Below are 25,290 nucleotides of genomic sequence, written 5' to 3'. Positions count from 1 at the left end.
ACATGTTGATTTTCTTGTCTTTCTTTTTTATCTTAAAAAGTGTCTTTGGGCCTTCGAAGTTATCTGATTTAATTTTGTCGAGGCTCGTTGTGTTATGTTGTCATTTTATCTGTTTTGGAGTCTTTTTTCTTCTTTTTTTTGTCATTTTCTTCTTGTTTTGTGTTTTTAAACCTTTATAACTCGACAGAAAGTGAGACAGGACAGGATCAAAAGAGCAAGTGTGACAACTTTAAAGTTTTCTTTAAGGTAATAGAGGTGACGCTAGTCCCAGACAGCTAACAAATGTGATAAAGGAAGCTATTGGAGAGGTCAAAATAGCCCAATTTAATTTAATTTAATTTAAATGTGCTGGTGAACATGAATATGGAATGTGTGAGGAGGTAAAACCCAAGTGTGTTAACTGTGGTGGAGAGCATAGCTCAGTTTATGGAGGATGTGAAGTCAGTAAAAGAAAAGCAGAGATTAAGAAGATCCAACAAAATGAGAACTTGAGCTACGCCAGGGATCTGCAACCTTTACTTTCAAAGGAGTCATACGTGAAGACAATACAGTGTATTAAATTCTATACTGTTAAAATTAAATAGAATAATGTTTGATTTAGTTTTGCTTGATTTTTATTGATCATGTAAATGGCACCTTAAAAACAGTTTAAAATAAAATAAAACAAATATACATCAAGAAATAAAACAGTATCTTGCATTTTCTAACTCTTACGCATCTCAGTTTACATAAATATAATGTCATATAAAGAAGATTTATTTTTTAGTTAATGTATTTGAAAGGCTACAAAAAGTAAGTTGAATTTGATAACGCATGATCATGTGATCAACACATGCTAATTGCTCATTTCTTGCCACACATAAAACATGCATATTTAACTGGCACATTGGCGGTTAAATGAATCTGTCCCCACACAATTAAAATCTCTATTTACTCCCAGAATAGTGTTTTTGTTGGTTTAGTTCATTTACCAGGGATTTAAAACAGGGATTTAAGCCACAGGTGCAATAAAGTTGATGAGCTGTAGATGTTGCAGGAGGTGAAGTAAGAAGGTGGCTGAGTCATTGCATAACGTGATTTATTTTTAGGTTAACAAATTGCTATATCATGATTTTATTTGTCATTAATCATTAATTGCCTCTGTAAAAAAAAAAAAAAAAAAAAAAAAAAGAAGTAGGGGAGTTATTACATGGAGGAGTGACCTAAGACCTGTGGAGGGCAGCAATACGTCTATGATGCGTCTAGTGTGCTGGAAAATCAAGAAGAAGAAGAAGAAGAAGAAGAAGAAGAAGAAGAAGAAGAAGACACATCACGTGATTCCTCCCACCTACAGCGTGTAACCAAACAAGTATGCAAATTAGATGATCACGTCATTTAGCGATGGAGGGGTCAGTGCATATCTGCAAGGTAGCATCGGATCATGACAGTGCAGGTCTGCAGCCAGACTCTGATGACTTTTAGGAACACCTGACACAGCCACACATTAGTATGTGGCTGCAGACCGGGAGACACAAGCAGGTAGAAACTTTCCTAACTGAGGAGTTTGCAACAATGGCGGACACGGTGAAGCGGGACCTGACGTGACTCAGTGTTGTTTTGTCTGCAAAGTTAGCATTTGGACGCACTAAAGTGAGGACTTCCTGTAAGTACTAAATTATTTGAGAAGATAGTTTTTTAGAAAACGTTTCCATTATGAATTATTTTTTTGGTTTATTTTCTCGCCAATGTTTGCGTGATAAAATGCTAACCAGAGACGATGAAATTACGAGCTTCCCAGTACAGACCAACTAGCTTAGCGTTCAATGGCAGAGTATAAAGTTGTTGAGAATGTGTATGTCACTGTAGCATACAAGATTGAATTATTTGTTGACCTAAGCTCTCCTGTTTTTAAAGCACAAGTCAATTACAAGATTAAAAACACCTGGAGTTGTTCATTAAAATGTGCGGGAGTTTCACTGTCTTGTTTGGACGAGTTCTTCAACGTCACACCTGAAATATTTTTCACTTTCAATTTAATTTTTCACTTTTCTCCTCTGAAGTAAACCCAATGGTAATCGTTTCAGGCCTAGTTTAGCTGAATTATCTCTTTAGTAACACCTCACAGCACCAAAGTGTAAATGAAACGTCTGAAATAAAACGACTCGCTGGGTTTGTACTACATTTTGAATAATGGAAATAATCAATGTATGTATTATACGTTCTAGTTACAGTAGTTTTTTGTTTTTTTTTAACTATCATAGATCAAAAAGCTTGGCTGCACACTGCATTTTTACATTAACTTTCAAAAGTCAATTGACATGCCGGCAAGACAGGGTTTTGTTAAATAAAATAAATACAGACCCATACTATCACTGGTGGAGATGGTTAACCATTCAGCTATCAGTATTTAACATGTGTACGTAGAGTGGTCCAAAACCTTTTTTTAAATTGTTTTTTTAGATTCTGTACATTAGAACCCTGCACTTGGTTGCTTATTTGGGTCCAAATTCTATGCAAAGGAATTGATTTTTAGAGGTTGCACAAGACACTTGAAAATTTGCTTAATTTTTGCTCCATTGGGAGTTAAATAAATAATAAAAAAAAAAAAAAGGCATATTGCATTACTTTGTGGTTCTGCAAAAACAAACTGAAACTTGCATAAAAATGTCCAGGAAACTTTGACATCTGCTGGAGGAATTTTTGTGGCTGATCCAGAGTTTCAAAGAAACTCATTGTTGATGCACGGGGTGCCATGTGATTGTTTGCCCATGGGAAGTATGAAGATGCATGGAAACATTGCATTTAAACACATTAACATGTTCAACTAATTAATGGATTAAATGTGGTCTTTTAAAATTAAATAACACAATATGTAGGATTTGGTTTTGATATTCAAAATGGAAATTAATTTGTCCTATTTAGGTATAATGACAGAATCTACTTAGTATTTGTATAGGTGTTGTGTAATGTGTAGCTATAATCTTCACTTTGTTTTTATGACATGATCGCTGTCTGCATTGTGTTTTCAATCTGTAGTATATAGACCTATATAATGGCATCTCCTTTGCCATGGCTTGTCTTTTCATTGAGGAGGCAGGTATCCTTGACAAGGCAGCCCTTATCATCCGGAGAGTGTTGCAGAGATGGGGCAGACCCCCTTGGTCTCCTCAATGACAAAATTCATGAGGTACCGGTTCTGTCAGGAAGGTGTGCAGTACCTGTGTTCTCTACTGCGGCCTTGCATTCAACGGCACACGCAGCGGTCTCGCCGCTCCAATAGGTGTGTGTTGGCCTTCACTTTTTTTGCCTCGGGAAGGTTTTTAAATTTAGTGAGTGATGCAGAGAGGCTAAATAAAGCCACTGTGTGCCGCACCATTAGAGCAATCTGCCTGGATCTAAAAATAATGTAGCGCATCTTTGTAACTAGGGCCGGGACAATGCAAATTTACGCGCCAATGCGTTATCTGACCAAAACAAAGATGGCGACGCCGGAGAATAACTAACGCGAGTGGCTCCTCCGAGTTTCAAAAGTGCAAGGCAGCGAAGGCATGCACTCGTTCGTCGAAGGTAGCTGTTCCCCGTAACCCTCGTCCTTTATCCCGAGTGTGACCGGACGGCAGCGTGTCAACGGGACAAGGAGGAAACACCCGCCGTGGCGGCGGCGGCAGCAGCAGCACACACACATGCACCAAGCCAAGTGTGTTCATTAAAATATGAACAAAAAAGCTTTGCTCTTTTCCTGAGTCAGGGTGAGAAGTTGCTCTACACCAGTGGTTCCCAAACTTTAATATAGAGCTTAATGATGGAATGAGTGCTAACACACATTTTAAAGAATCAGATTTTGTAAATAAGTGGAATAAAACAGTATTTAGTGGCTTCTGAATAGTTTTATTTCTAGTTTTTATCAATTCATGTCATCTCCCCCTAGTGTGGAACCAAGACTGATCCTTGTATTTTCAGTTCATTTTCTAATCAAGATAATTTACATCATTATGATGATTAACTCAAAATTTACATAAAACCCCATATTTATTTAATTTTCCAATTTTTCTTGTTTTTTGTTAGAAAAGCACTTTCTGTATTAGCATTTGAGTTTAAGAAAAATGTGAGTGGCAAAGTGTATAAAGTTGTTTTTCATGTGAATAAAGAATTAAAAGATGTACTTTTTTCAGTAAGCTAGGCCTATGTGTTTTCAACATAAATCTTAAAATTTGTTGGTTCAGGACGGACACATGACAGGTTGCTGGCTCCCACTGCCTTTTTGTTTTTTTATTGAATACTAACTCTAACTCTGAATGCATTATTTTGTACTTTTATATTCTTTCTTGAACTTTCTTTTGGAATTTTGAGTTGAAGAGCAATAAACCTATTGCAATCTCAAGGAATTCATGGGTTTTTTTCATTCTAGGTATGCAAATCAGCATGTATAAATAAGTCAATTAATGGAGAGATAATCAAAATGGAAAAATTAATCGATCCATCGAAAAATAATGGCTAGATTAATCATTTATCCTAGCCCTATTTGTAACATTTCCAGGCCATAGTGGTGAACTACATCAAGGTGTTATACAAAATCACCAGTAATTTAAATATTTCATTTTATTTCACTGAAACATGTACAGTAACAAGGAAATGATGTACTCAAGTATAGGTTATGAAAATACTATTATCAACTGTTCATGTCTTTCATCCAAGCTTCACGAAAGTTTGGCGTAATTGACTCCACCCACATCAGGCTAACGCGACCTGCATGAGAACATGAAGTCATGTGAACAGAAAGTCCTGCCATAGTATTAATGTTCAGGTAAGTATTACTTTTTAACTTGGTCATTTCAATGATTGACCCGTAATCTGTTCAATGTAGATGATCTGTGAGGCTGACAATGTAATTACAAACATTGAGTCCTGGGTCTGTGCACGCTGCCAGGATCTTTCAGGCGAGTGCAATTTATGAGCAACTTCTCTAAGGTAACAAATTAAATGTGTTGCACATTTTATATATATATGTAGGCTACTCCTATAACACGGTGTTACATTAGTGTACGTTTACAGGTGAATTTTCTGGGGTACCGCTCAGGGATGGGTTATGGGTGGCAGCCCTTTTTGCTGACGCCTTATACAGACCCCCAGACAGCTGTTCACCAAGTTCAATGGCTCCTCCGTCTAAATACGGGCCTGACTAGAAATGATCTTTGTGGTCTTGCAGTCAAGTTTTCATTGCCTTCATCTTCAAGTCACCCCAAAAAGTGCTTGTGATATTACAAAAAAACGGAGGACCTTTATTCCTGGATCTGGTAATCGGTAGAGCTGTCAAGGATCAATACAGATTAGATTAGATATTGAACATCCAGATCTGACTTCTGTATTTTGAGGTTTTTATATTTTATATTAATGTCTGTTTGCTCTGTTTCTGAAGAAGTTTGTAGTATGTTGTTCAGAGTGTTTGAAGTCTGCAAATTTGAATATGAATAAATAAGTGCGCATGTTTAAAGGTCTGTATGCTAATACTTATCACACTGCCAGACTGTCCCACACACTCTGGATCTTGGTCCTATTCAATGATTCAGACATTATAGGCCTACCTACCTCCTGCCTTGCAAGGTCTCTTCATCCTCCAAAGTAAAGGAGCCGTCACCTTTTTATAACAGATTTGGTTCAGACTGAATAGGGGGTACTAAACTACATACTGTGAATTCAAGTGACATTTACTGGATCAAGGACCTCTGGTAGATTTCCTAGAGTAGTGCTTTTTCCAGAGACTCAACAAGAAGCCTCTTCTGCAGGAAGCCATGCATGTGTACAAAAGCTAAATACTAACAGCTGGCTTGGTTGAGCGACGGAGCTTCAAGCTGAGAACAGTTACAGGAAATTGGAAAAGCTGTCATGGACGATTTAGGTAAACCAGAATAAGAAAATTCAAATTAATTTTTTTTATCATTTGGAAAGAAGATGGAAGGCTTTTTAAACATTATGGTTTCAATAAGCAATTTACACAAACATTGAAGGTGTCATTTTTTTAAAATTTCTTTTCAATTGTCGGTATATTTGAGGTGGTAGTCTGAATAGTTAATTGGTATATTGGTGTCTGATTCTCTGTGGTGAGGATTCTAAATTTATTTAATATACAGTATCATGTATTTTGCCAAACTGGTGTACTATGGACCTATGCCATTTTTATTTTGCATTATATAAATATGGAAAAGTATTTTTGTGACTCAGTGTTGTCATTTAATCAGTAGACGACAAGTGAAGTCTGCAGTAATTTTGGTGACACAGCATTGAATACCAGTGACATTTTTAGATATTTTTGTAGTATTTGTTGTTGCTGCGCTCCCTTTAAAACTTTTTTACATGGTATAATTTTGTGAACCTTAAAATTTTATATCGCTGTTTTTCATTTCATGACACTCCTAACATTGACACATTGTGTCACACTAGGACTGATTGTTTTAGGGCTTTTTATAGATGACAAGCAAATCTTAAGGAGGTGTTTGTTGTTGACAAGAAGCCTGAAAAATATTGTTCTATTTTGTGAGCAGGAATAATGTAGTCAAATTTTGAAAAGACCAAAAACTTGAAACTTCTCAGATGCTGCAAGTAGAAAAGTGAAGAAGCTTCCCTTCAGGCTCATTAGTTTACGTAGTTATATGTAACAAAACACCAATGGAACAACTAAACTAAAATGAAATCAAATTGTCTCATATTGAAACCTTAATTAATCAAAACAGCATCCAGTGATTGAGCTTTCAGTGATAATTTAATCATTCAAACATCCATCTGCACACAGGAAGTAAAACCTTTTAATCTGTTTGCACTTCCTCTCACAATAAGGTGCAAAGCCAACTGATCCATTCTCATTCAGAGACAGTACACAGGCACGACATACACAGTAGATGATATGACAGACTGGGACCACCCCTGACCAACATTCATGGTTCACTGCTGACAGGGTTGTGGTACCACTGGCTGGTGTTCACGCGATGCTGAGGGTTTACAGCTTGTGTCTTAATGAAAAGCCTGTTACACAAGGTGGCATCTATGGCTGTGAACAGGTGGAAACCAGAGAGCTGCACATGCTGTGTCAGAGACTGGGTGGAACTCAGTGCATAGATTATTCATTTCATATGTTGAAGTTATGATTACAGGTGAAACTCTTTAATTTCACTGGAGACAAAACATTTAGATGAAAACTCCACGTTCTCTAAAGGTTGGAACTTTGCGTAGCGTGATTTGTGGTGGATACATGTCACTGCCTGTTCAGTGCAAATATGTAATTAAAAAAAAAGAAAATATTTGGATGAATGAAAAATGCTTTACAAACCTTATTTCATCAGCTCTACATTCAAATACATTCAAAATATTTTCATTAAACCAATAGCTTAGAATTTGAATGTCCAAAGTAGAATGAATGAAACCTGGTGAAATGTATTCAATTAAGTCTAATACATTAGAATGACCTGCTTAAAGTATAGCTACTAAACATTTCTTTATATAGAGCAGTTTATTGCTATTTTTAGCAAGCATCAACTAAACCATAGATCTATGATGTACCTTAAATGATTTGAAATATTAAACCTCTAACTGTAAGGTTGATAGTTTTTTGTTAGCTTATACATTTGACCTTATTGATACGTTACATGCATAAAGGGAACTTTTATCACATATCAAAATATCTAGGCCTCTTAAAGCTATTCCTTTTATATACTGTAGATCCTGTGTATTGCAATTAAAAGCTCTAAAAGCATCTTGTGTTGGTTTCTAATTATAGCTGAAACAAGTTATGGGAGCCTCACTGTACAAGGCTCTATTATTATACACCTAAATTAAACGAAAATGAGGAAGCAGATTCTACCCTTACCTACACAAGTAGAGCCAAAGGAGAATGTTTTCTGAAATGAGGGTGTGTCTATATAATAAAAAAAAAAAGAAAAAGTTGAAAATTATAACGAAAAATCACAATCTACTTATTCTTGTTTAGTGATTGGGAAGCCATGAGATAAAAGTACACTTATTCATAAGAGTTGGAGAACAAACTAGGAAATCAGTTGGCAAAAGAATGGCTTTTCCTCCCAAATCTCTATTTCTTTTTTCAGTTTCATTTTCTCACACACACACGTATACACAAATGTTACAAACGTTTTTCATCCTTGTCTCGTGCACTCAAAACAGCTAAAAAAAAAAAAAAAAAAAAAAACAGCAAAAAGAAGAAAAAATAAACCTCCACTCAAAGCACTCCTTAATTTAGCATTCACACACGCATACAGATGTTGGCTAGCGGCACATCATGGAGCGTTTTCCTCTGGTTTCTCAGCAATGGAACTGGAACTTTGCATTTTTGTATCAAGTGTTTTCTCCAGCTATTGAGAGAGCCTCTTTCCGGCTGTTACCGTAAGTGAGTTCCAGAGGTTTGATGTTGGTGCTGCTTAACTTAGTCAAAGTCCTGGGACTTAAGAGTGTCCGAAAGTTGAGGGCTCCTTTAAACCCTGTTGGAGAGAAAAGAGACTTGAGTGAATGAGCCATTACAGTTTTTCTCAAAATAAAAGCGATATTTCAAAAGTATCGACAAAGTATAATTCCGCTTTGAATGCATTTCCATTGAAAGTTGTTTTGGGCAGGAGCCTCGTAAGTCCTGTGAAATCTCATCCCGCGAGACTTCGCTGCAGGAAGATGAACGCTCAAAACCTCCTTATAAACATTCCTTTGTTGTTTGCAAGTATCATGATAAATGTCTCCGTCTCATCCTCTGTCACCACTTACCGTGCCAAGTTTTCTCGGAGAGCAGTGGTCATGTGACCAGGTCCCTAATGCCCGTTGCATTTGTGAAACATTTCAATATCGAAACATCTGAAAAACTTCCTCGTGAAAGTGTATAAACTTCTTGGCAATATTTGACTGTTTTTTTTTTTTTTTTTTTTCAAAATTCAGGTGTCTATTACCTGTTTTGATTGCGCTATTAAGATTAGAAAAAAAATAAAACAATGGAGAAAGTTTGCTATTATAAGAAGGAAAAAGATTAACACCATGAAATTGACTTGATGTAATCACATTTATCTAAAATAAAATAAACAGCTAACTTATGCATCTAAATTTTGAATAATTGTGAGCAATTTAAATGTTGCACAACAAACAATAAATCTGTCCTGCTGTTGATGTAGAAATTGCTGAGACATTAGATTCCACTCTTTTTGTTGACATTTACAGGGATATCAAAGGAAAGCTATTGTCTGACTTCAGATGCTGTTTGTAATGTCTCACCTGGTTATAAGAAACTACTGATAAATTGCTTTGTAGGCTGTTTGCTGCTATATCCACAGAGGTGTGTGAGAGTCCATTCTGGTCTTGTTGCAGCTGTTCTGGGCTCCTCTGCCAAAGGTCGTCTGTGAGTTTTTGGTCATTCCCATCACAGAGGCCATTGTTGTTGCTGTTTGGGCACTTGCTCTTCTGTGGTGAAGCAAACGGGTTGTAATCTCCCTCCAAGTTTCGATGAGGTTGCGTGTTGAACTCCGCTTGAAAGGAGGAAAGCTGTTGCGTGACTCCGAGGAGACCCCCCACCTCCACACTGAGGATTACCCAGATAACGTCTGTAGAGGGAAACATATAGTTCAAAGCGTGTTTAATATTTTTTAAAAAAAAAACAATCAAACTTATGAAATCCATTAGAAACAAGATTGAAAACCAGCCTCCATGTTAAATAAATTGTCAATTCAGAAATGATCGCTCTCCATTTGAATTAAACATGAAGACTGGATAAATGTCTTTTAAAATGAGTTGGTAATTCTTCAGATGTTCCTCAGGGTCTTTCAGTGGGGAAATTAATCAGCTAAATGAATGGCCCTTAATCTAAATTTCATAGGCTTTAACACATCAGTTAAATGGTTGGACAGTTTTACTACAGGAAAATTATCGAACACTTTCCTACATGAACGTGCCCAGCTGAATACTGGTATGTAATCAACCCAGTCCAAAGAATTAGGGATCATTTAGGGAAATAAAAACAATTTCATTATTATTATTGTGCATAAAATTGTTATATTATCTGCTTAGGTTTCTGAACTTATAAAGCTGTAAAATTTTGCTCAGCAGATGGAATGAAATGAAATATACTAAACTAAGGGAAGTGAATTCCATTTTTTCCCTCCGTTTTTTTTTTTTAGATCACGGAACATCTGAGCCCCTACAGCTGTCGTATGGAGTTGGACAGCATTGAATTTTTAGGTAGAGGGAATCTTTTATTACAGATTTAACTTTTCCTGAAGGTAAATTAATAAATAAGGATTTATATCCTTTCACAGATTAATTGTTATGGGGTCAAATGTGATAAATACTTTCTTCTTTCCAGTTTTAAATGTTTTCCCATGTAAAGTCAATAACACCTCTGCTAATGTTAACTTTACATAACTGACAAACTCCGTATTCCAACCCGAGCATTTAAATGGAAACACTTTGAGGTTGTTGTTGTTTGTCCTTACCTCCATAATAAAGTCCAGTGGCTGTACACATTCTCCACTGGCCCTGGTACATACCAGGTGACACAGGGCTGTGCATCTGCACACTAACATCCACCATGTCCTGGGGTTCTAAAGAATGCACCATCACCATGTTTATGTGACCAAACTGATCTCCTCCAACATACTTCAGACAAACCCCAGGAGGCCACGCCTCTGCACCTGGAAAAACAGGCAAATAATGTAACGGCGTGAAAAAACTACTTGTAGCCTAAATATTACAATAGTAATATCATATTGTTGGTGTAGTTCTGAAAATGCTGTAATGTCTGGCCTACCTGTGTTCTGTATCCTCCAGGTTTTTGTGAAAGGTGTGTTGGGTGGTACCGACTCCCCCTCACCAATTGTCACGTCTTTTACAAAGGACATGCACGGTGCGCTGATGTTTGGACTCTCAAAGTCATAGTAGGCTCCAATGGCCGCCTGTAAATTCCTGGAGCAGTATAAAGAGGCAGATTAGTGAGTATTTTCATCAACATTTATACATTTATTTTTTAGTTTAGAAGATTACCGTATTTTTCGGACTATAAGGCGCACCGGATTATAAGGCGCACTATCAATGAATGGGTCTGACTGGGTCTATTTTCATACATACGGCGCACCGGACTATAAGGCGCACCAGTTTGTTGTTATTATTATTATTAAGACGCATTAAGCGAAATAAAATAGATAAGTCAAACTTTATTCAACTCATTAAAAACAATTCTCAACATTGTTCAGGTTTAACACATAAAATACAGAACAATACACTCACTTTTTCAGTTCAGTATGTTGAAGCACAGTAGTTAATTTCATATATAAGGCGCACCTGATTATAAGGCGCACTGCCGATTTTTGAGAAAATTAAAGGATTTTAAGTGCGCCTCATAGTCCGAAAAATACGGTAATTACAGGACAACAGGCTGATGCACTGCCTATGTACATCATAGTATACAGCAGTGTTTCTCAAAGTGTGAGGTGCTCCCTCTGGTGGTAAATAGAGGCATGACAGGTGGGGCGCAACAAACAGGAGGAAATTTTCAATTTCATTCCAATCTTTGAAAAACTAACCGTCTTTTTTCATTGGTCAAAATTTTTACAAGTTTACAGATGACAGATTGTCTTTGTTCCTTTTTCAGAGCACATAAGATCTTGATTTCTGTCAGGACATAAAGAAAATTTCAACCAAAAATTGAAAAAGTGCACCTGGAGAAAATTACCTACCCCACCTTTAAATGCATTTCTTTATTGACAATAAATATTATTAACGCTAAACAAAACGCCTAAAAACACAAAGAAAGTAATAATGAGAAGCCTAAAAATGTAGAAAAAAATTAAGAGTATTAAATTATTACACTGCATATGGACCAGGAACAAAATATGATGTGAAACTAAAGTGCAAAAATAATGATTTATGTACTTCATATGGAGTGGAACGATGCATAAACTTTCAATATTGTTTCCTTGCATTGAATTTCTTGTTGTATTTTCTTAAGCTTTTTTGTCACAGATTGCAAACAATGTATCGTTATTTTCTGTATTTTGACTGCTGCACTTTTACATTTGTTTTGTTTTTTAATGCAGGTGATTGGTTTAATTTAGTTTTTGATGTATTATAAAATATTACCATTACTTGTTCACTGCTTGTTCTTTAAATTTGAAAATGTGTTTTTTGTCAGGATGGGCACAGGTGGGGCTTAAAAGTTCAAAAAAAGTTTAAGAACCACTGCTATACAGTGAGTGATTATGTGTCCAGTCCCTCTGTCCAAGTTCTGACATTACCACCTGATACAAGCAGCTTATTAAGTCTGCTTTCAAAAGTACAGTATGAAAACAAACCAAAAAAAATAACTCACAAAAAACACATTTTCAGGTATTCCTGCCAAACTGAATCAAAGCAGCTCAAGTTGCTAACTCCATGCTATACCATATACTCTCATATCAGGGGAATTGAGTTTCTCCATCACTGTTAAGCTGCTCCGCATACATTAACTAGTTATTAATATATATATATATATATATATATATATATATATATATATATATATATATATATATATATATATATATATATACACATTTTTTTTTTTGTTTTTAAGTTGTTGCAGAGGTATAACGTGGTCCTACAACAGGCTGCAGTCCCCGAGGACGCTCCATGCTGCATCTACGCATGCGCATTCACTATGACTCAGAACGTGTTGCCTTTACCTGCTGCGTGTTCTGTTTCGTTTTAATGAACACAAAACCAGTTAAATAATCTAACGCAAATACTAGGATATCAATGGATACATTAGCACTTGCCCTTGTAGAGTAAAATAAAAATAAATACTATTGCTGGCACAACCACCGTGAGCTTTGGACTAGTTTGTAACAAATGGTTATGTAATATAGTGTTGCCAACTGCAGCACGAATAAACCGTACAGAATACAGATATCAACACAATTCAGACAGCTAACTTGAAAACATCTGACGGTCCAATGTGCTACTAATGATAGTAATTGGTTACACATGATAAATATATTGCGTTTTCTTGCCAAATAAGAGCTGGTCCTGTCACTAATCAATAATTTGATCATTTGAAATTAATTCAATATAGTCTTGAATAAATACAAGTATTTATCATTTTGCTTTTTAAAATTCTCTCTGAAACAGTTATATTTTTCTGTGAAGTGAGGTAACCAGTGAACCATATTTAGTATCTAACAGGAGGGGGCCGGACGAGTCCTCGGACTCACCAGTTGGTCATGTCCAGGAAGAAGGCGCATCCGGCGGGGTTCAGCTGGAACCCGAGCAGCCTCTGAAACTCCGATATTAGAATGTCTTTGTCAGTCGTTCCCATGCAGCTAAATTTCTGCATAAGGTCCTGGTCCAAGTCCAAGTCCATGCCCTCCATTATTGGGCAGATGCGGGGGGCAGCTCTCCTAATTTAATCCGAGGCCTAAACTTGTCATAACAAAACTCAATAACAGGGTCTAGTGCGCATGTCCGTAGGCCTGAGTGTAGCGCCATCTGGAGGTCTGGAGGTAAATAGCAGCTCCTCCTAAAATTCAAGCCTACTTCATCCACTGATATTCTGAATTATTGGATAAAACCTATGATATATATAATTATGAAGATTTTCGGGGTTATATTTGTGACTTTATTTATAAGCAGTGTTCTCCCCATGCATAATATAGTGCACTTCATGTAGCTTACTTTTGTTTTCCTCACCAATAAATCATTAACATCCCTGAACCCTGACATAAAATATCTCTCCCGCACAAATTCCTGTCATCAACAATGACCTAGTTATTTCTAATAATCAATCGTTTTTATGCATGTAAGGTGTTTATAATATAGTCACAGAAAACACAATTTATTATTTTTACTTTTTTTTAAATATAATTTTATTTCACGTTATTTTGTTATTGATGGCAATAATATTATTGTTTATTGGGATCCCAATAGCTTCCACCTTAGTGGTTGCTAGTCTACTTGGGGTTCCTAATTTAAAGTTAGAAAATATTTACAATAAATATACAACAGCAAAAACAGAATGAAATAAAATAAAATAATAAAAGACGGTAATAGAACAATATGACTTAATCTCACATGTACAACAGGGTTATTTGTTTTGTTTTTTAAATAATAATACACGCATATTTCCTCAATTGTTAGGCAGTTTGTTCTCTAGCTGAGATGATCTAAATCGGACAGACCTTTTTTAGTAAATTAGTTCTAGGCCGATTAATGACCATTTTAACTTTATTTTAATTTGATGTTTTTTAAACATTTTAAAGCACATCTATAAAGGATCTCAGTCAGAAAGGTCATGGGCAGCAGCTGTTTTCTTTAAAATATTATATTTAATAATGAAAAGGCTTCCTTAAACTAGTTAAAACATATAAAGGTTAAAAGTAAAACCAATCAACTCCTATGACATTGATTTTTTTGAGTATTAGCATGGCTGAGAACATTTACATTCATATTACTCTTTATTTGAATACCTGAGCACTAAGAAACATTGTGAATGAGAGGCAATACCAATAAACCTCCAAATATAAATGGTAACCCATTGACCCATCTGATTTATTTTGTTACTTTTGTAACTTTGTTACCCAATGACAGTGTATTTTAATATGTTTAGTTCACTGATGAAATTCTTTCCCTGTGTGTAATGTTTTGACAAACAGGTAATCTATCACACATTTATCGTTAAAATAATTTGGTGGTGTTCATGTTGTTTTTTTTTTTTATTTCTTTATATTCCTATTAATTTTAAAAGGTTATACTGTATATAATACAAGTAAATATAGGCTATGCCTAGAATTAAAGTCGTATAAAAGCATGGTTATTTTTCCAAATGCAATTTTTTTCAGCTATCCTTAACACAGACACATTACGCTTATGTAGAAAATGTCCGGAAGTGCCGGAACAATAGTCAGATTTCTCTGAGGTCTGGGTCCGGAGTTATAGACACTTCGTAATATATAATAACTAGAATATTTGCATTTCCTGAAGAAAATTCAAGTGAGGATGCAGGTGCTGGTCTGTGTTGCACTGCATTAGCTTAGCATTGGCATTAGGATTAGTCTAGCAATAGCATTAACCTAGTGTGAACATTAACATTTGCACAGCAATAGCATTAGCCTAGCATTACTATGAGCATAACATTAATATTGACCTAGTATTAGCTTTAACATAGCATCATTATTAGCCTAGCAATAGCATTAACCTAGCATTGGTCTAGCAACAGCATTGACATTAACTGCTCTATTTATATTTTAGTTTCCAATGTTATCATTGTTTTTGAATTTTCATTCACGTACCCCCTATGACAATTTGCGTTCCCCAGGGGGTACTCGTACCTCACTTTGGGAACCTAGGCGCCATTGTTACTTTTCACCAACAGGTGGCAGCATTGGGTCGTTATCGCTGCTGCAGTTTCTCAGCGGGGCTGCGTGCGTGCGTGCTCGCGCGTGCGTGCGTAGTGTGAGAGAGAATGGGGGCTACTAGCTCTAGCTCAGCTGCTGTCCACTGTTGTGTAGCAGGGTAGCTGTTATCAACATGCGGACTGTTGAGCCCGTGTATCACACACAAGTGTCGGGGAGCAGCTAGTGGTGGATGGCGGTAGTCTTCAGGAGACCCACACGCAGCTGCAGACATGGCGGGCATCATTAAGAAGCAAATCCTGAAACATTTGTCACGGTAAGTGTCACCAGGCTAGCCGCTTTAGCTCGACCTGGAAAGAATATTAATACCAGCGCAAGGAATGTTAATTAGTTAGTTAGTTGTATGTAGGAGAAAGTTAAGGTTGAATGAGGTGTTTTAAATAGTCGAGTATAACGGTCAAGATATGAACCTGCTTCGTGTGTGCGTGAGATCTAAACACGGTCACACACACACACACAGCCTGCATAGTGCACTGCATACTGATTTAACTCAACACCATGTCCACAAACAAACGCTGTGTTGAATGAATGTTTGCCCAACAAACATTGACTTTTTCATTGGGATATGAATGTCATTTACCACTATTTGAATGAATTAATAATCACTGTTAAATTTGTTGACCACATTTTTTTTTGTCAAAGTTTTCATTGACTATACATGTCTTTATGTGACGATAGCTAAACTATGACTAATGCTACAATATTCACATGGGACGAAATCCAATCAGAACTAAGTTTGTTTTTTGGAAAGTATCCAATCAAAACTACTTTTGTTGCGTGGAAGGCAGGACATTGGACAAGCCTAAATAATACTATCCCATATCAGGTTGATAAATGGTAAATGAAGATTTAAAAATATGCAGAAATTCTTATGCTTTTTGTTGACTAAAACTAGATTATAGCTGAAATATTACCGATGACTAAATTTGGACTAGATTGCATTTTAGTCCTTTTTAAGTAAGTCAAGTTTTGACAATGGAAAATAAAAGTGACTATTTAATCATATTTTGTAAAGGTATAATTATTCGCTCTAATATACAACTCATTTCAGAAGACTACAAACAGGAAAAAGCTACATATACTGTATGTATATACATATGTGTTTGTTGTAGTAGAAGTAGTAGTACAATGATTTCTTTCTGGATTTTAATAAGCTTTGGAATTCATGCTCTTTTTAAACCATTTTAATCCTCAGTGCTGCAAAGTTCTGCTGACTATTCATTCGTGATTAGAGCACTTGTGTCTTCAGTCTGTGGTTTTTGGTTTTGCTTATCGCTAAACCACTTAATTCTTTGCTTCCTTAAAACACTTGGTTTATTTATATCAGTTTAACGAACACAGTAGATACTTTGTCAATGGTTTTACTTTTATCTTGACTCATCTATTAAAGCTTTCCAGAAGTGTGTCGGGCTTGCAGCATATGAGTTATTTTAGAAATTACAACAGAACGAAAAACAAGCTCCAGTGATTAGACCTTTTTTTGTTTTTATTTTTTTGAATACCTGTTTAAACCATTTTGATTCCACACTGTTTGCTGTGTTTGCGCTTCATTGGTTATTTTATGGCTCGTGACGTTTGCTGCTTCACAACCCTTTACATTGAAATTTTTTTTTCCTGTGTTTTTTCTGCACTTTACTTGAAGTTTTATACGTAAAGCTGACATTACACTGTCATTATCTACCATTAGCATGGATAAAGTGTCATTCGCTAAATTATGGCACTTTTGGAGCTATGTTGGCATTTTTTGGAGTAGGTGGGGGAATCTAGTAGGGTTAGGGGATAGGGTAACGAACAACACTTATTGACAGCCTTTATGACACCTTATTCTTGCTAATGACAGGAGTCATGTTGTAATAATGACAGTGTAATGTCAGCCTTTATGTATAAAATGTCAAGTAAAGTGTTACCAAGTTTTGTTACCTGAGTTAATTCAATTTAAATTAACTTGATTTATTGAGTTGAGTTTATTTATCATATAGAATATGATAAATAATATATTATATTGTAATTATCATCCTTATATATGATGCAGTTCTAATACGGTACAGAAACTGATGTATTGCATGGAGAGTTTAGAGCTTTTGCTAAGTTTTCAACTTAAACTCTATTCTACATTACTTATTACAGGTTAGTGTTGTATAGTTCCTCCCCAAGTTCAAATGCAAACCCCACAGGGCTTGGGCTGTGAATAACCTGTTTTTTTTCTCATTTTTTCCAGGTTCACCAAGAATCTGTCCCCAGACAAGATCAATCTGAGTACATTGAAGGGGGAGGGGCAGCTGTCCAACCTAGAGCTGGATGAAGAGGTGCTGCAAAACATGCTTGACCTGCCCACCTGGCTCGCAGTGACTCGTGTCTACTGCAACAAGGCTGCCATCAGGGTACGACTTAACACGACTGGTTTGTCTCACCACACTCACTGCGGAACAGGTCCAACCGGCACATCTATATTTTTACTGTGAGGTCTATTCAAATGCAAACTAGGGCACGAAAGCTGCATAACCTGTGGTTTTTGGTGTTTTCTTTTAAACCAAAGCTAAATATAGTGTAAGCCAGTTTGTCTGATGTTCACATGTACAGATTTGTAAAGGACATGAGTCCTGGCAGCCCACGTACAGTAGATGATTACTGCTACAGCTCTGCTCTTGACCAGCGCTGATTGCTGATACTAAACAGGACACAAAAGGGCCAGAGGCTGCAGTGCACATAAAGGCTGCACAGTGTGTTTGAGATGGCAGGCTTTGCAGTAATGGAAAAAGCCATTAATGTTGAATGTAAAATAAAAGCACTTTCCAGAGCTCCTTTTGTTAGGACAGTTTTACAAAGAGATTTACAGTGTATATAATCATTTTAATGTGAGAAAATGTCTAAAAACAGCAAAAGTAGAATTTAGAATTTTAAAATTGTTTTTTTCTTTTAAACCCCATTATTGTATGGATATTTACACAGTACACAATATTATTATATGGACCAAAACTCATCTCAATATTTTTTTTTCTCAAAATGGCGCTATATGATATAAATCTCGATATTTTTAACTCAATAAAGTTTTACCAGAAAGACAATTATTTCTGGGTTACATTTTTTGATGCAAATTTATTCACAAACAGCTGCACAATATATGCCACTTTAGTCTTTCTCTCCTCTAAGGGACAGCATGTGTGAGTGAGTTCTGTAGTGTGGCTTCTTTAGGGGAAGGTGTGGGTTAGGACACACTCAAAAATCCACTTAGCTGTGCTTTTTATGCTGTTCTGAGAAGTAGCGAAAGAAGCGATGCCTAAAACTAGTATTTTAATGCAAAATAAGCTATAAATTTAAAATACATTGATAGATATTGTAATTTTCAATATCACCAAAATAGAAATCTCAATATATCTCAAATCTTAATATATTGCCCAGCCCGAATTAAAAGGTCCTTCCTTTAATGTACCACGCCGGGAAAACTGTGATGCACTTTGTATCCGGACAACTTCCTGTCTCAGGCTTTTATTTCTTTGGTAATTTGAGCTCATGAGAAATATTTCTTCACCCATTTGGAGCAGAAGCAACACACAGTCGACAAGGAAAGAGATGCAGACGATTGTTTAAACTAATATTTAATACAAAACCCACAAACACCTTTCAACTATTTGTTAGAATTTAACTTTTAAAGGGTGATATTTTAATTGTGTAACCCTTTTTGAATCATTTGTAATGAAGAAACATATAAATTGCCAACCTGTGTTAAAGCTGCTGTCTGATGTTTGGAAAGCATCTCCCTCTGCGTATTTGTAAAATGCTGCGGCGAGCATTGAAGGTTGACCCTTGACATTGCTGTATTTTCTGCACAGATACAATGGACCAAGCTGAAAACAAGTCCTATTTGCCTGGTAAGAAGAACGTGATTTCTGCCATTATTCTGCACATTTCAGCGTCAAGCATCTCTCGCCTTGAATGTAAAACAGTCAAATCCTGGAATTCGTCTAGCACTAGGAGCCTATATTGACATGTTCCAGTTATTTCACGTGTCTGTGTGTGTTATGCTTTTGTACTCTTATCAATAGTCAATGTTAGACCACTTGTCTATTTTTATTCAAGTGTGAGCCTACGGTCGGGTGAACTATTGTCTCCATTATGCAGTTTTTAGATAAGGTGGAGGTAGAGATGAGGACGTGTGAAGAGCCCCGGCCCCCCAATGGCCCTTCTCCTATCGCTATAACAGCTGGCCAGAGGTAAGCATTCCAATGTCTTCTGCTAAAGAACATGGGTCCAACTTGAGGTCCGAGGGCCAAATCCGGCCCTTTTAAACATCCAATCCGGCCCGCAGGGAAGAGTAAAAATCACAGTGAAAACATGAATCATTGTGTAAATGACCAAATAATTAAGTTGTGGTTATCTCAGTAGGGTTACATAGGGGCGTAAAATATCTTGCAAATTTCCATGCAAACTTACGCTTGGGAATTTTCCCATTTTATAATATATATTATTTTTAAAAAAAAAAAAAAACTATTTGTTGAAATTAACCAGAAATTGGCAGTCATTTTAATTCACTAATTCGTATACCCTTCATTTTTTGGTTTCTCCTTTATTCAAATCAAATCAAAATAACAAATGGTGTTTTTTTTATTTTATTTTTTTTTATGACTTAAACCAAAACAGAAATACAGAAAAATCAAAAACCAGAGAAGCAGTGTTTTTCTGTTTTGAAATTAAATCTTCTGTTTGTGTGATATTTGGTGATTGACGGAAAATACGGACAAGAGCTTCATGTTTTAAGCTCACCACACAGAGGGGACCCATAGACGGGGGCGTACTTTTACTCTGCTGCTTTTGATAAAAATGATAAAAATTTTCCAATGCTTGTATAACACAATGGAAGTCAGTTTAACCCTTGAATTGTTGGAACAGTTTTTCCAAAATCCTGCTCAATTCTCAAATTATTTGAAAAAAATGTCCTCTAATTTACATAATATTGTCACTACCTTTCACCTATTGCTTGGATATTGTCGGTGCCTTATATACTCTGCATACATTCTTTTATATAATTTATACATGGAAATGCGAAGTAGTACTTATGTTGAAATTGTTCCATTCCCGTACTTGCTGCCAACTTGTCCGTATTTGGCCCCCGAACTAAAATGAGTTTGACACTCCTGTACTAAAGCAACACACTTCATGTTAAGTCCTGTGTGATTGCTGCTGATTGTGCGTATTTGCAGCGAGTACGGCTTTGCTGAGAAAGTGGTGGAGGGCATGTCTGTCAGGATAAACTCCATCACCATCAAAGTGCAGGCCCGAGCCTTCCACGCCTCCTTTGAGCTCTGGCAGCTTCAAGGTAACAGCCTCAACCCCAAATGGCAGCGCAGTGACCTCCGCTACACACGCATCACCGACCCAAAAAGAGGAGAGGTACGACGCCGCATGTTGAGCTCTTTTCAAACTTGGTTTTCAGATTTTCTTTTTTTTTTTAAACCTGTTGAAAATTGCGGTCATATTTTTTCATTGGAATTCATTACCACAAAAATACAGCCAGGGTCTGGGTAAATTAAATTTGTAATCACGTAAATGATAATTATTTACAATTATGTTGTAATTATAATTGGAATTGACAAAATTTGTTTCTTTTGTAATCATAATTCAATTGTAATTGAGTTCAGATAAGTGACTTTGTAATTGGGATAAAAATTCTATTAAAAAACCTTTCAATTACAATTTAATTAAAGGCAAACCTGTGGAACCAATGTTACAGTTATATGACGTAGACATACATAGTTAATAATTATAATATGTTGTCAGTTCTCATCAGGATCATTTTACCATTTAAAAAAGATTGATATTGGGAGCTCTATTGACTGAAAAAAATGCTACAAAACTATTAATGCCATTTTTTTCATGGATAAGGAAACCGAACAAGGTAACCAAGAGATGAAAACCAAATTAGATGATGGACAATATTTTTTAGTGTATTTAACTGCTGATTTAAATTATGGGTCAAACTGATGAGTTATCAAAAGAGATGCTAGCAGAAAGCTAACACAAGAGGAAGGTTGCATGCAGGCTTGGTAATTGTGATTCATTGTAATTGAACTTTAGTAATTGGGAACATAAATGTTATAGAATTTCAGGGGAAAAATAACAATTGTAGTTGTAATTGGAAAAAATGCTGTCATAATTTGAGTTGAAATTGAACATGAGTAATTGAAGATGTAATTGTAATTGAAAAAATGTAATTCACCCCAACTCTGAATAGAGCTCTATCACAAATCTTATTTCACTTTCAAGATTTGAATGCAGTTCATGGTTTTAATCTCCATGACTCAAAAGCGTCAAACGTCAGCTTGAAATATATATATTTTTAAAGTTCATAATAGTCGACCTTTCCATTAGGTGAATATGGAACAAATGTGTGCTTTGATAAAGGTAAATACCACTTTTTCTTTCTTTTTTTGTGTGCCTCATTCTGTATTAAATCCTGTTTAAGTGTGAATAGGATTTAACAGAATTATGTTGCATCTTAAAATCTACATTAAAATAAAATCATCAGAAATAAACAATAGATAAAATAAACAAAGCTTCTTTTAATCAAGCACAACTATTCAAAAAAAAAAAAAAAGTTAGTTGGCATACAGGTATGTTAACACTAAATAAGAAAAGGTACCGGTATGTATTTTTACATGGGTTTTGGGACTGTAATATTTCTAATATAAATCAATGTGTTTTTGCTATTTGTTTGTTTTTTTTCTAGTTTGAGTACACTTATCCAATTTTGCCAAATGATTTGCATTTATTATGAGAGTAACCTTTTTTTCTGGATATATTGCTTATGGAAACAATTTGGGTTTTGGTATTGTCTTTTTTCCTATTTTACTTTCTACTCTCAGAGTGACCAATTATCTTTTTAAAGGAACATTTCTCTTAGGGCTGGGCGATATATCGAATATACTCGATATATCGCAGCTTGTAGTCTGTGCGGTGTTGAAAATGACCATACCGTTAAACTCGCGGACTTTTTTTTTTTTTAAATATCTTAGTGGCATTATGCACAAAAGGTGCACTTAAATTTAGTGTTGTTTTGAAATGTCATCTTAATGACAACATGCACAAAAGGGCACTATTTGTTTTTAAAATATTGTAGTGGCATTATGTACAAAAAGTGCACTTTAATTTTGTGTTTTGAAATGCCATGTGAGTTGCATCCTGCACTAATGTCTTGTTTTGAAATGTCTCTGTGACAATTTTGCACAGAACGTGCACTTTCTGTTGACAATTTTATGTTTGAGCCACTAACTGTTTAATAAATACAGTTATGTCAACTTTGACTTAGTTGTGATATCCCCTTTTTTGCATGAAAGTTTAAAATTGGCATATATTAATGCAGTATGATCAAGAATGTTTTAATGTAGACATATAGAATCATCATACTGGTGTGATTTTGTGCATCAAAGTGTTAATTCAAGGGTAATGCAAAATATCGAGATATATATCGTGTATCGTGACATGGCCTAAAAATATCGCGGTATTTATAAAAGGCCATATCGCCCAGCCCTAATTTCTCTTGTTTAATCTCATTTGGTGGCATTGAATCGTCAAATACCTAAATGATTTCTTGATTCCAAAATGGACTCCAAAAAAATTTGCGTCATCATATCAATGGTTTTGTTCTTTCATCCAGGTGTTGACATTCAAAGAAATTAACTGGCAGAGTCTCAGGATTGAAGCAGACGCTATTGAAAGTGACGACCAGGACCTCGGGAGCACGCCATTGCGTCTCATCACCAACCAGGGGCGCATTCGTATCGCTTTAAAACGCAGAGTAAGTCTTTATTTAGCGACCCAAAACAGTTTTATGTGTTTTTACAAATGATTTTCATTCTTTTGTACAGATAAAGGACTGTAACGTGCTGGCGTCTAAACTGCTTTTCATCCTGGATGATCTGCTGTGGGTACTGACTGACTCCCAGCTCAAAGCAATCATTCATTATGCCAAATCTCTCAGTGAGGCCATGGAGAAGTCGGCCAAGCAGAGGAAGAGCGTGACAGCTGAATCTTTGCAGGTCCATCTTCCTCTAAATAAAGTGAAGCAGTAAACAACAATATATCTGTAATCATAATTTAATTACTGTTAATTACAATCTGACTTAAGGACAATGTTATTAAATTTAATGAAAATATGCTGTTATCCTGTTTTTATGATCAAAGAATGAGTACCTCCCTCTTCTGCCTCGTAGTGGTTTGTTCCATTCTCTGTCAGACCTATACCGACACAATGTGTTTGTGTGTTTTGAGGCATAATAGCAAGTTTTGTTCATTGTTGTCTGTCAATTACTCATTCAGTACAATGGTATTCATCTGTTAACATGACTTTACAGAAAGCATTTGGTGAAGTTTGCTTTGGTTTTACAAAATAATAATTTTTTTCAATGTTTCTTTAATTATTTTTCGGATGTGTTCCATGTGTGTGTTCCAGGCTGCTCCTCCGTCTCCTGGCTTCCACAGCCTGTGGTCTGAACCGCCTCCCACTGCCACAGGCAGCCCCAGCAACATGAGTCAATACTTTGACCTCTATGATGTCAAAGAGTCCTCCTACCACACCTTCATATCACGCTTGGACTTGCACATATGCAACGATACTTCGTCAGCAGATGAAGGTTTTACCGATGACAAATGATTGCAGTGAAATTTGTGTTTATTTATTTAGGAATTAGGCTTAGTTTGCATGTTCAAAGTAACCTAAAAAATACCCAAACTGGTTAACTATTCAAAGGTTCATTAACAACTGTCCTGTAACACCTGCACAGATGTTCCTCCCCCTCCGGGTTTGCAGGGTGCCATGCAGCTGACATTCAGAAAACTGGGTTTTGACTACTATCCAGTTCACAGACCGGGTGAGTAAAACAAGCGCTTCTCTCTTCACAACCCTAAAGCTTGTTAATGCTGCATTAGTAATCAAGGCTTTAATTCGAGCCGAGCTGTTTGCAAGATTTTTTTACGTACGTATGAGTCTACTGTCCACTGCTATGTTTTTCGTTGGAGTTCCTCGAGTGACAAATGTAGTGCAACAGCAGGGTTACCACTGGAGTTTATCACAGTCAATTAAAGTAGAAAACAAGTGATTAACGCAAATTTTTTTTATTTTTAACATACACTTTGTGAAGATAAATGTATTGCCTCTATGACTGAGCATGTAAACATGTAACCAGTTGAGCCAGAACCTTTGCTCTGTGTGCAAACAAAGTGTTTTTTATGAAAATTAGCAAAGCTTCAGCCTACTTCTCAGAAAATATCTGGTCGTAAACTGTCTATACAACAAGGTTCCCTCGGATCCTTAGAAAGTCTTAAAAGGCCTTCGATTCATGAGTCTGAAAATAAGGCCTTAATTTTCATTGAAATGTTTTAAATCAATGTTTCAAAAATCTTAAATTTTAACACATAATAAATATGATTTTATGATTGTAATTAGTCTCACATTTCAAAATAAATGGTAACATTTGTTTCTTTTATTATGTATAAATAACATGGTAAAATGTACATTTAATGAAAATTGCCTGTCACACAAAGATTTTTCTTAGTGGATTTTATTTTTGTATTTTTGTTGTTTTAAAGATTTCTGGCTATGTTTGTAGTCTTCTTGTGTTTTTTGAGTTATTTTGATTATTGTAGTCCGTTTTTGTGTGTGTGTATTTTACTGTTATTCTGTGTGTGTACTTTGGGGGCTGCCTGCACGTCTGCACTAAACTAGAAATAAATGTACCTTAACTCTATGTAATTGTTGTGGCATTTTTCCCCAGTTATGTTTACTGTGAAGTTGGTCTTAAATGTAATTTCAAATAGCTTTAAAAAGTCTTGATTTTATTTGACTAAAGCTGTAGGAACCCTGTCCAATTTTTTACAGCGTAGCCTTATTATTTAACATGAA

General features: G+C 35.9%; 2 protein-coding genes across 6 annotated transcripts in view; one reads left to right on the top strand and one right to left on the bottom strand.

Moving 5' to 3' along the window:
• Window positions 1–1,374: 1,374 nt before the first annotated feature.
• Window positions 1,375–25,290, top strand: part of bltp3a (bridge-like lipid transfer protein family member 3A) — a 37,467-nt gene continuing 13,551 nt past the window's right edge. For 3 of the 5 annotated variants that reach the window (XM_028453232.1, XM_028453231.1, XM_028453236.1), the window contains exons 1-9: window positions 15,439–15,651; window positions 17,614–17,776; window positions 19,226–19,264; window positions 19,515–19,606; window positions 20,594–20,783; window positions 23,047–23,187; window positions 23,258–23,428; window positions 23,842–24,022; window positions 24,173–24,259. In XM_028453232.1, the coding sequence (XP_028309033.1) occupies window positions 15,608–15,651; window positions 17,614–17,776; window positions 19,226–19,264; window positions 19,515–19,606; window positions 20,594–20,783; window positions 23,047–23,187; window positions 23,258–23,428; window positions 23,842–24,022; window positions 24,173–24,259 (1,108 nt within the window). In that variant the 5' untranslated portion in view covers window positions 15,439–15,607. Of the gene's footprint in view, window positions 1,643–10,816; window positions 10,944–15,438; window positions 15,652–17,613; window positions 17,777–19,225; window positions 19,265–19,514; window positions 19,607–20,593; window positions 20,784–23,046; window positions 23,188–23,257; window positions 23,429–23,841; window positions 24,023–24,172; window positions 24,260–25,290 lie in introns of those variants that run through there. The other 2 variants (XM_028453234.1, XM_028453235.1) reach the window with 2 other exon arrangements.
• LOC114467152 (uncharacterized protein C6orf106 homolog) lies at window positions 6,718–13,372 on the bottom strand. Its single transcript, XM_028453237.1, has 5 exons — window positions 13,200–13,372; window positions 10,763–10,917; window positions 10,449–10,646; window positions 9,235–9,560; window positions 6,718–8,462 (listed from the first exon to the last, which is right to left on the bottom strand). The coding sequence occupies exons 1-5, from the start codon at window positions 13,355–13,357 to the stop codon at window positions 8,427–8,429; spliced, it is 873 nt and encodes a 290-aa protein (XP_028309038.1). The 5' UTR covers window positions 13,358–13,372; the 3' UTR covers window positions 6,718–8,426.

This window comes from Gouania willdenowi, chromosome 7 (genome assembly GCF_900634775.1).
Source record: "Gouania willdenowi chromosome 7, fGouWil2.1, whole genome shotgun sequence".
Lineage (NCBI taxonomy): Eukaryota > Metazoa > Chordata > Actinopteri > Blenniiformes > Gobiesocidae > Gouania > Gouania willdenowi.
Note: the sequence above shows the minus strand (reverse complement) of the source record. Positions and strands in the feature narration are given on the sequence as shown.